Source organism: Micropterus dolomieu, linkage group LG21 (genome assembly GCF_021292245.1).
Source record: "Micropterus dolomieu isolate WLL.071019.BEF.003 ecotype Adirondacks linkage group LG21, ASM2129224v1, whole genome shotgun sequence".
NCBI classification, from domain to species: domain Eukaryota; kingdom Metazoa; phylum Chordata; class Actinopteri; order Centrarchiformes; family Centrarchidae; genus Micropterus; species Micropterus dolomieu.
In genome coordinates this window covers 25,983,469-25,998,881 of record NC_060170.1, presented here as the reverse complement: position 1 = coordinate 25,998,881, position 15,413 = coordinate 25,983,469, and the positions used below count along the sequence as shown (strand labels likewise).

The 15,413-nt window shown below is 38.9% G+C and overlaps 1 protein-coding gene across 3 annotated transcripts in view; it reads right to left on the bottom strand.

The window, feature by feature from the left end:
* Positions 1–14,556, bottom strand: part of LOC123960804 (probable E3 ubiquitin-protein ligase HERC2) — a 313,987-nt gene extending 299,431 nt beyond the window's left edge. Inside the window, exons 1-3 of one of the 3 annotated variants that reach the window (XM_046035765.1) lie at positions 14,288–14,510; positions 6,967–7,163; positions 2,993–3,176 (exon numbers count right to left, since the gene is read on the bottom strand). In XM_046035765.1, coding sequence (XP_045891721.1) covers positions 2,993–3,176; positions 6,967–6,999 — 217 coding nt within the window. In that variant the 5' untranslated portion in view covers positions 7,000–7,163; positions 14,288–14,510. Of the gene's footprint in view, positions 1–2,992; positions 3,177–6,966; positions 7,164–14,287 lie in introns of all 3 variants that reach the window. The other 2 variants (XM_046035764.1, XM_046035766.1) reach the window with 2 other exon arrangements.
* Positions 14,557–15,413: the final 857 nt, after the last annotated feature.

Sequence of the window (15,413 nt, the reverse complement as noted above, 5' to 3'; positions counted from 1 at the left end):
GACCCCCCCCCCCCCCCCCCCCCCCCCCCCCAGCTCCAGTATTTCATCAATCCTTTTTTGGGATAGCATACTGACTTTCTGTCAAACATCTACTGTCACAACGGTGTCTAATCTAAGAATGTAATATGTTATATAAAAAAGATAATTCCGTCTTTGCACTCAAAGAGCTAAATCAAAGTAACCAATTCTGACCAAAGACTTCTGACTTCTAACACAGTCCATGGGACTCACAAGAGCGAGTCCTCCTGTAGAAAATCAGGGTAGGTCACAAACGGCCAACACATGAGTCCTTGGCTTCATTGAACATCCACCAGATCAAGGGCCTCGAACTAAAGCAGTACTGACACTGACCTCACTGAGACCCAGCAACTGAAACAGCCCTAACAAGGTATTAGCAGGCACCTCTGTATACCCTCCAACTCTCAGCCCGGGTCTAAAGAAACACAGCTGCACGGGGTGTTTTCCAGGGCGGAGGGCAAACTTTCAAGCAAAGTGGTACCCCTGGCTAAGCTCAAAGGTGCAGCTGGAAGTTCAAGAATTCAAAGCAACAAGGGGCTAAGTTTACTGAGATTGTTTTATGCCACTTTTCGGTCTCCAACATATCAGTTATTCCACTTACATTGAATATCAATTTTTAGAGGTAATGCCTTTTTTGTTTCTTTCATCATATCTATTTAATATATATCTATTTAATACACACACACACTAAATAAATGCATATCCTGTTGTAATGGGTATGAGTTTTGTTTGCCCTCTAAGAATGTGGTATATAGCTGTGTGTGTTTTTGTGTGTGTATGCCTGCACAAGCACGTATGGCGGTCGTCTCTGTGTGACTGTGGGCGTCTGGAGGAGAGAGAAGCCTCATCTGTTACCACCCCAGCCCGGCCGGCCCGCCGCGTGAAGTAGAACGACAGGGTGTCACCGCCGACGACAGTGATGGATGCCCTAAATTCTGTAGGCAACTTGGGCAATTGGACACATTAACAACAGGCACCTGCTTTCCCCCATACAAATCTATTAAAAGATAACAGCAATGGCGGCTTCCACACTATTAGTAAATTATAGCTCTGTCTGAGTGTGAGGTAAGTGTGGGCCTCCCTTCTCCCACAAGCACCCACCCAACCTCCTCTGCTATGCTTTTCTTATTGGCAGTCTCATAGTGCCACCCAGTGGCTGAAATTTATAAAGCATTCATAAAATGTGGAGCAATATTTGAAGATGCACAAAAACTCAATAAGAGGAGACCAAGTTCACTCAAAGGTAATCATTTCAACCTTATCTGAGGACAAGATCCATGTACTACAAAATATATTAACATAGAACAATTAATCTATAATTTGCATTGAATCAACAATTCATTTTATTATATTTATGAAACTAAGTTCCATAAAATTATCATAAAATTATCATAATTTCAATTTTTGTAATTATTAATGGTAATGAATAAAAAAAACAACACCAAGCATATACTATTCCACATGGTGAGAGTTTACGGATGGTGGATTTATCTTGTAAGCTATTTTTCCATAAACAAGCCTCTCCTTAAGCCGGCTTGGCCAAATGGCCAGTGATCTGAGACAATGTGGCCGACATAAAACCATTATGACCTACTCAAGACCTCCTCTATTAAAACATTAACAAGAGACCAGTACTCTCAACCTGACACCATTATGACATATCTTGGGCTAGAGCTCAGGTATGCCACATAAATGTGTCTAACATAAATTTGCTGTGGGTAAATATTTCTGTGTCTGTGAGGGGGGTATGTGTTTGTAAGCTGGCCAAGAATAAAGGGAGTACAAGACCAGTAAATACTTTTACAGCAGGCAATTTGTCAGGATGTGTAAATGTCTCCAATTCCCAACAGCACTGGAGTAAAATTTACAGTCACTCGGGAAGTGACAATGCACAAAAAAGGACCACTTTTTACTCTCTCTCATCTCCCTCAGACCACTAAAACCTTCCCATAAATCTCCTCCAGTCCCCCCAGATGTCTGCTGTTGTCAGATATCATGCCTTGACAATGCCTTCCACCATCATTGTCTTGACAGAAATATGATATGTGAAACTGCAATGTCACATCACTTAACATGATTTAGCCTAAGCTAGCCTGTACCATTTTAATCAATCAAAAATGTCACCTTTTTCCCTGTAATGATAGTAGAGGTATAGGATCCCTGTGTTGGGGTGATCTATAAGACTTATCTAGGCTGCTGATTTATGACTACTGCCAGCTAATGTACTAAAAGAGCCTCCTCCCTTCTTGTCATCTGGGTTTCTATCAAATTGGCAAATAAGTAGGCCAGTATTACCTCATGGGCAGGGAGGAAGAAACTTCATGCTGTGTGTAAACCCTAAGTACATGATATTATGCATGTTTGAAACCTATACAGAACACCCCATTGCTGTACCACCAGATAATCTATTTTCTGAGTCCTGTATATGCACTCCATACACTCATGAGACTGCAAAGTAATTTGTACAAACATGTCCATTAAATGTCAGACAGTAAGTACTGTATGGTAGTTGCTAATGGATTCAATGAGCTTGGTTGCTTACACATTCTTTGATCAAATGCCTCCCTAAGTCAATTGTTCTGTAAACATTATAAAGCCTCACTGGATAACCGTGGCCTTCAGCAAATTAACATTAGAGTATTTACAATACATCAGACAAGTTATTGTAGCTTGTCCCAATAACTTCCAAACACTACCAGATATCACATACATTTACTGAAACAAAATTTAAAATACATTAGTAAATAAAAAAAACACCAACGTGAACAGCAAAAATTTATCTGCTAAACACTGTTTCCTCCATACTGGACCAATGACAAAATGCACTCATTTCCCTCATAAATTTCACACAACACACACAAAATCATGCTTAGTACCCAAATGCATTAACTGTACCATAATAATGAATGACATTTAGACAACCAGTGTGCACTAAAACACAAAAACCAGTATACAACTGGGCATGGACCTGTACCTGTAATCACAATGGAGTGACTGGATCCACATGCCAGCAGCTTCACCCTGCCCAGCCTAGCCACTGTGAACTGTCTCATATGGGCCTCCTCGGGGCCAATGTCCCCTGGCCTACCATGTCCAGTCTGGTCAAGCTCCCCACGATCCCAGGAAAGCAGACTCATATCCAACTCACACTGTATCTCCTGGGTACACAGACAGAGAAGAGGTGTGTTTTAGTGACTTTTTTCAACTTTAACTAACATTTTCTGTAAGGTTAGAACTGAGGTTAAGAACTGGAGCTCCTGACCTAAACAAGTATTTATAGCCAGGGCTCTACAGTGTTTAACTCGCATATGCCCCTAAAAATAGTTAGTTGCGCACCGAATCATTTAAAACAGTGGAACTGGAAATCACAGCGCAAGGAGAAAGCTCAGTAGGCTGATCGCTCTGTGGGCCGCTTGAGCAGCTCATTATACAAAAAAGAGAGAGATGGTCATTGGCATCTGAAGCGGTAAGACTGAAGACAACAGGGATAAGATCAGCAAGCTTTGGCTTTGGCTTTGGCATTTAGCTAGCTCGGTTGCCTTTTGTTGACGATATGCTTGTCAATGTCACTTTTCCTGAACCGACTAATCAAAGCCTGGATGGGGCGGGACATTAAAAAAGGTTGACATACTACAGCAAACTTTGGAAAGTATATTATGCATGAATGGTTCTAATTATTGTCGAGTTAATACTTAGCATTAACAAATTACAGATTAACCACTAGTGATGGGGGTCGATACCTGGTTCTAAAAGGACTCTGTGCCAAATTTTCTCAAAACCTGAGGTCCAAAAGGTCCGAGTTTATCGATACTGCTATCAAGACTAGCAGGTCCTATAATGTAATGTTATGTCTCGAGCGTCAAATCTGATTCAACTTGAAATGCTTTTAATAAGAAAAAAAATGTTTATTTATTGATGGCACCGAAACGCGGTATAAAACGGGCCCAGGACTGTTTACCATGAGGCTGCAGCCTCTGCTGCTCTCTCTCGGCTCACACACACACACCGGCCAGCAGAGCACAGCTAACGTTAACCTGGCAAACGTTACAAACAAGCTAAAGTGAAAGCTGATTGTCTGTAGCATAGACTCGTCTGTAGTCTTAAAATTTGGCACATTGTTGTAAACTCAGCTGCTGGCTGATACAAACCAGCTGCTCCTCCTTCGACCAGGTAACGTTATTTGCAGGCAGTGAATAACAGCAGAAAGGAGGAGGAGGAGGAAGGACTGATGCTGAGTTTTTTATTCTTTTTAAACATCACTCAGTATTTTGAAGTCAGATGTTGTGTTTATTTGCTGTTGTAAACATTAATGTTGCTGCTCTAGAAACAACAGTTGTATTTAAAATATTAAATTCTAATACTATGATTAATTTAAAAAACAACTAGGCAGTTAATACACACACTTCAATATTTGTTTATTTATCAGAAGTCATATGTCATCTCAATATATAACAATGTTATCACACATTTTCCTCATACTGTGCAGGCCTACCTCATGCCCGTTGGGTCTGGTCTTACCATATAACCGTCACCAAATAATAGTAAAGTATCGATGGTGGTATCAATAAAGACTCGTATCGTTAAGCAGTCTCAATAATGGTATCGATATAAATAAAAATTAACGATCCCCATCCCTATTAACCACAACGTAAACCATTTTTCCTGCACGAGGATTCAGCCAGTGCCATTGTGCTCCTTCTAGCAAGCCTAAGAGCAAAACATTCACCTTGTTCTATTTTACATCTATTGTACTACAGTTATTGTTATAAATATTGGTCAATCACTGTCACATGTGGCGAGGATCGTGCTGGTGTTTCGTATATCCGTCCCGCATGCCACAAGCTGCATTGCGTCAACCACAATACATTTTTTCACTCATCATTTCGATGAGTTATCAGTGTTTTAAAAAGATGTGTCCAATTTTCAAAAAATCAGTTCCAATGTTTTAAAAAGTCTTGCTAATACTTCCATAGTTCTCCAGTGGTTTTAAATTAATAATTGCACACAAGAAGAAGGAGCACACAAGCGCAGTATAAATATGTATGTTCTAAATTGTTTTATTAAGAAACTCTGTTTTATGTTTTTCACTGTGCTCCTATTTTTTTTTCATTTAGGAGCACAAGTACTCCCTGGCAAAACGGTTAGCATAAAGCACTGGTTGCAGTAGATTTTCCATCACCTACATTTACACCCCACACGCCATTAAACATATAAAATATATTTTTAGACGTACAAGTAATAATGGATACTATTTGCAAACAACAAATGTGGACCCACAGACAGTATGATGAAAAATAGTGGAAACACTTGTTTTGTGTTCTTTACTAATACTGGTCTTCTAGTCGGCATTAAGTTTGAATAAAACCAATCTGAAGTTCCACGCCTTATTTGTAATGAACTGTGGGTCTGATGTAAATCACCAATATTCTCTTCAACATGTTTATTTACAATCTGCCCTCTATGCTAATTAGACTGTGACCCTGCACACACAGGCTAACACACATGTAAGCTGGGTGTATGTGCATGCATGCCCACACACACAAACACACACACACATCCCCCCCAGCAATATTACCAGCACAATTCCATCCGACTGATATTGGAATTTTCCGAAAGAGCAAACCAATAGATAACCTATTACAAAACTATAAGAGATCAATAGCTAATTTCTTTGCATTGATTACCACTTGGACATTTAACATGCGCCCTGTGGCCACAATGTGTGTTCCGCAAGCTTAGATCCCCATTGGCCCTCATGAGTATTAAAATTATCGATTCAGACAGAGGACTAAAAATGTCAAGCTGTTCATTAATCTTAATAAAGACTGGACTTGACCAAGGCACCCTTTTTCCCAAAGCTGGGATACAACCTATCCAACTAGGAGCACATACATGGCAAAGATTAATGAGCTTCTACTGAGGAATGTGATTTAAGTCTTCGCCATTAATATATCAATTACCAAAGAACAAGTCTTTTATAATAGTGCTTACTTTTACCTAGTGTGCAGGTCAAAACAACATTTTAAAAAGTATATTGACTGTCCAATTGTAATTATTTGTTGATACATTTCAAAAGAAACACAAAACAAGCAATCCTGCAGTAATGAGGTCTTGTGATGAAGCTACATCTGCTGTTATTCTACAGATGGCCCTCCACAGTCCATAATGAACAAATGTTATCAGGCGCTGCCTAACAGGCAGTTTCATCTCTGTTTTATGTAGATGAGTTTCAAAGCACGCAGGGCTGTCCTTAGCTTAATGAGGGCCCTAAGCAGGATTTGATTTGCTCACTTTTCTTACTTTTAATTACTTTCATATTTCTGCCACACTTACTCATATGTTTCCTGCTCACAACTGATTGGCAGTTAAGCTGTTGCAATGATTTGCTACCTCCACTAATCAGTGAGAGGGGTACCAGATCATACAAATAAACATAATTCGAAAAACGGCTCTGTCACATGATTACATTTTTCAATGAAGGAAAGAACTTAGAGAAACACCATTTTTTGTGCCACCCCTAGCACAGTTAAAGAGCTTTGTATTTTGGGATTCTACTATAAATATTTGGAAAAATAAACTGTGAAAAAATAAATGTTAATTTTTAGATTTCATGAAATATAATGTCCTTTCAATCAGGCCATACCAACAGAAATAAGAGACAACAATGTGTTAAAACAAAGCTGGTAACAACATCTAAGGGACATTATTCAGGAAAAGACATCTAGACATATTCAGCTGAGAGCACTCTGACTTGAAGCCAATAAAGTTTGAAAGGCTTTCTGTCTCAAATTGTACTTTTAATAACAATGAGGTGAAGAGTCTTACTTGACACAATTCAAATATATTACTATAAAATAAAAGCCTAAATGTGGATTGTAAATACCTGTTTTGGTTTGTAACCATAAGCATACACAACATCAAAGCAGCACACAGCTCCCGGGAACTAACCTGTGCCAGTGGAAGAGGACGAGAAGAAAACATTTCAGTGTCTTCTTATATCACGTTTCCTTTGTTCCCTTTATACTTCTGTTGTTGGTTTTCTCACATTGGTCGATTCTGGTTGTCTTGTGGCCCTGACTTTATTTCCCTGTCCTCCCCTCATTGCACTCACCACATTGGCAGGGCAACAGTCTCCATAGCACGCTCTGTTGATAGCACACCAGATTGAGATTACCTTATTATCTAAACTGGGGCAAACTTTGAAAGCGACAAGCAGTATTTTAGAAAGGCACTAACACACACATTATTGTGATGGTAATTTCCGTAATACTAATCAGCAAACTTTTAAATGACAGACAGTGAACAGGAGAGTTTGTGTCCTAAATCCATATTGTCATAGTATTCTGTTTTGGCAGTTTGAATTAAGGTTGGGCGACGTCTACAAAATTGACCCTTCGCTAAGCCACATCTCCTTTAGTTACTGTTGCTAAGTCCGACATTGTCGGAGCTGTGTGACTTTTATCACGGCAGTGCCACGGTCTATTACTGCACTCCCTGGAGAAATATCATGTCAAATTTGTTGAAAAATCTCAGAAGGAAGCAGACAGTTGTGCAGTTGTATTTTATATTTGAAAGTTGTATTCAGGCTGTCAAACAGACTCAAACAGATGTGAAAAAATTAAAGATAGAAACTGAAGCCTACCAATCACACAGTACAAGTGAACCACCGCATCCCTCGACGACTGAGACAAAAAATAACAATATTAAGGATCAACACTGTTCCTGTAGAGCTGGGTAGGCCTCTATTCATTATCACAATCATTAATAAGCAGAACAGTAGGGCTTTATTACGTTACATTCAGTAGTAAGTTAGCTAGCATTAGCTAACTAACATTACATGAGAAACAATCCACAGCCAACATTTTTCTGGATTTGTTTTAGGTTTTGGAAACCTCTCTGGGTAGCAACTGTAACTATTACAAGTAGAGCCCGACCAATAAGGGTTTTGGGGGGCTGATGCCGATATTAATGTGAAAAAGAGCAGATTTATGAGCCGATATATGGATTTTAAGAATGATTTAGATAGTAGACCCCTTTACTGTATAAACTAGACTTGGAACAGGCCAATATTGAAAGCTGGTATGTATGTGGGCTTTAAAACCTTTTCCTAAATGGATTATGTTGATAAAATCGATTACAGTATCAAAAAGTAAACATGTAAACAATTGCATATCAATAAATATTTGCTACTGGAAGGTGCAACTTTTTCAGCCGTCTGTAAACAGAGAGAGTCAGATAGAATAAGCACATGTATTTCCCTTTACACATAATCTGCCATAATTTCAATGTAGCACATTCACATCTAGTTCATCCCTTTACCAGCACTCTTTAATTCTAACCAAAGCTACGTGAAACCATTTAACCACCACCGGTATGAATCATGCCGTCTAGGATACAGTAAGCTGCTGTTGAATGCATCTAATACTACAGGAATGTCTACAACGAGGACCCGCAACTTTGAGATTTCATTTAACTACTTTAACTACAACCAGAGCCTTTACGGCTCTGACTACAGTGTTTCACATCTACAACGTCACAAAAAGAGGAGCTACAGGAAGCCGTGTTAGATTCTTGTTCAGCTCACATTTATTTACATGTCCGCCGTGGTTTAATCATTTCAGACAGACTGCAGACAGGAGGCTCGCAGATATATTTAGAATACGTCAGAAACTATAGTTTAACGGCTCATTAATGTTAGCGCTCCTCCACTGATAAACACGGCATTAGCTTTGTGGCTAATTTAGCAATGGGCAGCATTAGCTGCTGTTACGTTATGTGATTTTAGAGAATATTTAGAAGTGATGAACTAGGGACAAATGTGGACTGTTCGCTAGAACTACCACACTGTTTGAAATAAATGTACAGTTACGTCTGTCCAGCAGCTTCCAACACCCAGCTACCGTAACGTTAAACTGCTGTGAGCTGGTAGGAATCCAGGTGATGGCAGTAAAAAATGGGAGGGTTAGCAAGTCATGAATGTTTTCAGGAGAGGAGAAGTGACTGGGTGTGTTGTTATTATAATTATAAAGTCATGTAATTAACTTGACAAAAGACAGATTCACCGCTCACACAGCCCTCTGCGTGCTTCTGCATGCTGCGTGTAAGCGCCGGTAAACTCTGGTCAGCTGATTGTTTTCTTCTGTGGTTTTTGTGATGAGGCAGTGTAGTTAACAGGGGAGCTGCAGCTGGTTACCCTCTGGTGGTCAAACTATGCAACACCCATGACATGAGTAAAGGATCTGACTCTAGGTTTCTTTTTTAATAATCATATATCTGCTGTTTTTAAATGGCATCGGCCGTTTATATGCAATTAGCTCATCTCGGTCGGGCTCCAGTGCCCCAGAACCAGAGTTTGACCATATCTTAGAAAAATACAGCAAAAAAAAGCTAGAAAACAACACCCTTTTCATAGGAATCAATGGAGCACAACCATGAAAGTGTTGGACCTCACTTCGAGTGAGCCCTATACTGCGCTGTGATTGGCCAGCTGTGGGCTTCGGGGCGTGGCTTTGCGAAGGATCAATTGCCATCGGGACAATGACACCGGGTGGCGCTAAACTTGTTAATACATTACAAGTCGCGGAGCAAGTAAAGCAACAGGGAGCACACATAGTGCAGACAGTTTGCAGTGAGAGACCAGTGGTGTAGGTGTGTTTGAGTGCCCATGGGGATTAAAACATGCTTTCACAGGGTAGTATAACGTGAAAAATTAAGCTGGTTTTTTTTGCCAGGGGTATAAAAACAAAAAATACTCGTATTCCAACTTGTAAATACATCAACTTCCAGGTTGCTGGGGCAATCCCATCTGACATTGCGCAAAAGGCGGGGTACACCCTGGACAGGTCGCCAATCCATCGCAGGGCCACACATAGACAAACAACCACACAGAAAGGCTGGGGCAACCGGGGTCTGAACCCACAACCTTCTTGCTGAAAGGCCGCCCCCTTCATTAAATTGCAATTTCAATAATATTTTAATTAATTGTGCAGCCCTTGTCACAATACATTTCAGGTATACAAATATTCACTCCATTCACCATTCAGTGATATTGAAGCACGAATGATTGCAAATTCAAGATTGTGTTTCTTCTTTCGCTGCAATCTCCAGCCAGCTCCAGAGGAATTGCAGGTCGCATTACGGTACCAAGTGCCAATATCAACATGCCAGAACAAGATTTAGGATGTCCCAATACATGGTATGTTAAATGCAGTGTGCCAAATGTACCAGGACAGGGCTCGACAATAACGGTGGCCCGATGGCCCGGGCCAGTAAAACGTAATGACGGGACAGTTGAACTAGCAACTCACTGCAAAAACATTAGTATTTAAAAACAAAACAAAATGAAACTCAACATCGTGCAGTTGTTTTGCAGCTCTTGATGTCCAATCCAGAGTTGTTGTTACGTGACGAGTGGTTGTCAAATGTTATTTCTCTAATCTCAATCATGTGGCAACCTCCGGGTCGAAAGTGAAACCTTGCAGACGGAACTTAAAGCTGCATTCTCTCTAACGGCCAGCAGGGGGCGAGTTCCATTAGAAATAATGGTAAAATGTTGCTACTTCTCAGCTGATTTATTACCTCAGTAAACTCTTTTAAATCAGTTTATAGTCTATAGTCAGTTGCTAGTTTCAAGTCTTCTTCAACACAGCATGATGTTCATTTAGTATATTATGGTCCTATTTAGGGGAAAATATATGCGTGTGCTTTTGGACGGGACTACCTTGTGATTGACAGGTCGCTACCATGGCAACCTGTTCATCAGGATAGAGGCGACTCGTGTCCGCTGCTCTGTGTTCATTTTTCATAAATGGCTGTCAGCAGGAGAGCACGTCATGTTTGAGTCTGTTAGTATGTTTTGTTTTAAAAGTAAATTGTTTTGTAAACCTTTTTATTTTTTATAATTTTAACTGTGATTACAATTTTGTTTTTTTTTTTACATCTAGGATGTATTTAATAACTGATTAAACATGTTAACAGTATAACATAACTTCTAAGTCTTTGGTTTTGTTGTAACACTGATAAATAACTTTTGGAAGGAGGGCCAGTAAAAATTGTCTTCAGGCCAGTAAGTTTCAAACCCACTGAGCCCTGTACAATATAAAACTATCCACGGAACACACCTCACCCAATAAAAAATGTGGGACTGGCCGATACTGATATTTGTTCACAATAGGGCTGCAACGATTAGTCGATGTAATCGACCACGTCGATTCTAAAAATTTGTCAACATGATATTTAGGCCTGGGGCGATTCGTTGACGTAATCAATTACATAGATTCCGTAAATACGTCGACGTGCATTATGTGCGTCAACGCGTCGCTGCATCCGGTGTGGGATTATCCCGGACAAGCTTCAGCTACAAGACCGCGCCTTCGACCATCTAAAGTTTGGAGTATTTCAGACAGACACTCAACAACGTGCTGCTCCGTGAGTTCTGTGAACTGGAAACAGCGTCACTGCAGCACAGCTGCTGTCCACGAATACGAGAAGCAGCACGAACACGTGAAACGAGAAAACAGCTGAATCTAATTACAGACAATCTGTGACTGTCTGGACAGTCTGAGTCCTTTCAGGTGTTCACTGATGCAGAAATACATTTTATTATCATACTGCATTACTTAATATTGAAATGAATCCATGTCAGAAACATTTAAAGTTTTAAGTAAAGTAGCCTAATTACTGTCTGTTATTGCTATAATCACAACACATCAGTGACGTGGAAATTTGATTCATTGTCATTATTTTAATGTGCTTCATCAGGATGAATGAATAAAATATAGATTTATTGATTAGACATGTTTTTGATATTTATTTTGGATAAATTGGTATGTTAATCGAGTAATAGGCAACTTTTCTTTCTTTAGAATAAACAAAATTAGTCGTTAGATTAATCGACTAATCGAAAAAATAATCAGCTGTGTATAATTTGAATATTGGCAGTTTTAAGAAAGTTGATGGCGAATCGAAAATGTGCTCAAACATTTTCGGGGTTGAGAAGCTCCACAAGTGCCCACGAGGTTAGCAGTGCCAGCCGGCCAGTCACGCCCACAGAGCCCACTGGTCCCAGTTACTCAGACCACTGCTGCAGCAACGAAAGAGCAGTAACGACAGAGTACAGGCCACAACTGTAAGATAGATTCAGTGTTCGCACCGCTGTTATTCTGTCGTTACAATCTGAGTAATGGTTTAACATTTTAAAGCAGATCAAGACACATCTAGCTTGTGATGTTGCCTACAGAACATTCTCTGCTTATTAAACTTATAAGCACTTTGGAAAAGGGGGCTGTTGCTTTATTTTTCTAAATAGACATTACATTGTTAGTGTACAGTTGTGGTTATAGTACTTGCTTTAAATTTGCTTTTATTTTATATAACCCTAACAGTTTACAAAACAAGTAATATCAACCTTTTATGAAACCTAAGATACATTCTTAACCTTCTTTATCACAAATCCACCCCAAGGCCACATGCTTATCCACTGACCTCTGCTATAACATCCATTTCCTAAACAATACAACACTCTATACCCAACGAGCACATTCACAAGACACAGAAATTTCCAATATTCTCCAATATTCTTTTCTGTGTCTTTCTCTTCCATAATTTGTCTTTATTTTTTTCTATTATCTATTACACCACTAATAGACTCTAGCTAGTTACTTATCTATTTAGTTACAGGGGTATATGTTATATATACAGGTGATGGCAACCATAATTACAATAATAATAATTATAATTAACAGCAGGAATGATGACCTTAATAATACAGAATAATCATGTCTCCTTCCTCTTCAGAATAGAAGAAAGGAGGAAAGAAAAGGAAGGAAATGGCAGAGAATAAATAAATAAAATATTGTCTACTTACTAAATAAATAAACATTCAACACAGGAAAAGATCTCTCCAACTGTGTCCAGAGGTTGTTCCAGGTGTGGGACGACAAGTGGGTTATAAAATTTAACAAACTTAGGGGGGCAGGAAGAAAGAGGAAGGAGGTTTTTTGTTTTTTTAGCTCTGCTTCATATTTTTTTTCTTACTGTTGTTTTTCTTTTGTTCTTCTCTATAATCCCCCTTTTATTTATTTATTTTTTGCCTAATTCAAAGCATTTACTTTCCCCATTTCCCGATTCAGTTTCCCCGCACCATCCCCCATTTTCTACCTCCTGAGCACAGATGCACACATGCATGCACACACAAACATGTCAATATTTTTTTGTTTGTTTTTGTGTATTTTCACTACATGCTGTTGTGTCTGCTAGGCACCTGTTGGATATAGTGTCACTTGTAAAAAATGCATTAGTTGCATAGTTGATACCTACAGTAACATTGCCTGTCAAGCAAAATGATCATCAAGTACTTTGTGAACACTACAAATGTACTTCACACTCCATCACCCAGAGCTGCTTTCATGCCATAATTTGCCATACTGCCTGCCTTAGCGGACTGGCGTCGATCCAGAAATTAGCACTCTTATGTACTGAATCAAGAAGCAATTTTTAATCAGAAATTGTTTAGAATCGATAATCGATTTTTAATCAAAAGATACGGAAAGATTTACACACCTAATAGTAGTGGCCTGCTTTTTTAGCTGGTATTAGAGTTAAATTTGTCAATAACACCAGGATGTACATGTATATTTAACTTAAAATGTTTTTTTATTTATTTTTTATTAATACTCTGCATGGTGGGTGGCTGGTGACTTTGTAGCTGCACTTTATTTGGGTATGGTATGAAATAGGGACCATTTCCTCAATATGAATTAATGCCACTCAACTAAAATAGTATCACTAACGTTATATAGCACACTTTTCAATGTTCATGGACATTGTAATAACAGGAAATGGGCCTGTTTAATTGTTGTTTTTTTTTAGTTGACCCACTAGCCCATCACACACCTGCATGCTCGTTTTATACTAAGGGAAATATTTTCAGATGAAGATGTAATCGGAAAGTTAATTCACACATTAAACTATGGTATAGACTAAAACATTCCAACATGCCATCCACACTGATATTTCACGAAGATTTTCAACCAAGTTTTGTGTTAATATAACTTATTCAAACAGCAAACCCCGGAGAGTCTAGCTAGGGTTCATGTTAAAAACATTCACAACCAAACGCTTAACGTTAGCTAGCTAGGTTGCCAGCTAGCTAGCTAACTTAGGTTTCCGTTTGCTAGCTAGTAAATACAGTGTTGCAATCATTTGTAACTGCAAACAGGCAGCTCAAATTATTTTAGTACTCAAAATAAAATAAGTTAATACCACTTACAAAAGTGTGAAGGTAAGTTGACGAGGAGACGCGACTGCTGTTGGTCTGGTCCTAGGTCCTATCCTTTTTGTCTACAGTCTATGGTCCTAACCGTCCGGTCGGAGCGCCGCGAAAGGAGCCCACCCGTTTGACTTTGATCTCTGACATGCGCAATAGATGGTCTCAAACCCAGCTCTTTTCTCCTGGGGAAATTCAGTTCACAGTTTTATTAGATATATAAATATGTCTGATCGTACATTTATGAATTATATGAAGGCCAGCTGATGCCCATAAACAGGTAAGTTAGCATATTATTTATAGCACATCCTCAGAAAGGAAACAAAACGTAGGTACTATTCAAAACTGAAACTGTCGCCACTATAATATATGTTAAATATGTCGGGAGAAACGTCAACGTTTGAAGAATATACGGTTTAATTATAATATACTATAATATTTTTAGGTTTTAGTTTCAAACAAGACTTCCGGAATAATCGTCAGACCTTCAGAATAAAAGCAGGAAGTTGTATTTCTGTTGACACTCTTGCTTGTGTTTTTAATGATTGCTTATTGGATCCTATTTGTAAATGACTGGGAAAAACATCTGGATGATTCCTCAAAAATACCTGATTTTAAACAAAGTAAACGAAGTATCATTTAGCATGATTCACAGATATTATCCTGTTAATCGCAACATGGTTAAATTTAAAAGAGACGTCAATACAAACTGTTATTTTTGTGAAGACCCCCCAGAAACTGTTTTGCACCTTTTTTGGCATTATTTACACATCAGAACATTTTGGCAAAACTTCAGCATATTCATCATTGATTACATTTATAGAGATTTTGCATTAATGTGGGAGAATGTAGTATTTTGCTTTTATGAATTAAAAATTTACATTTACTCATTTGGCAGATGCTTTTATCCAAAGCGACTTACATTTGAGGAACAACATACAAGCATCAACAGAGCATCAAATACAGATCTACAACTGACAATACATACTAGTAAGAGCTCATAGTTCACATCACATCAATGGGGTAAAAAAAAGAGCAATCAATACAAGATAATTTTAAGGGGATAGAAGAAGAAGAGCACAGGAAGTGCATGTTAGAGGTTAGGAGTTAGAGGTGTTATAAGAGGAAG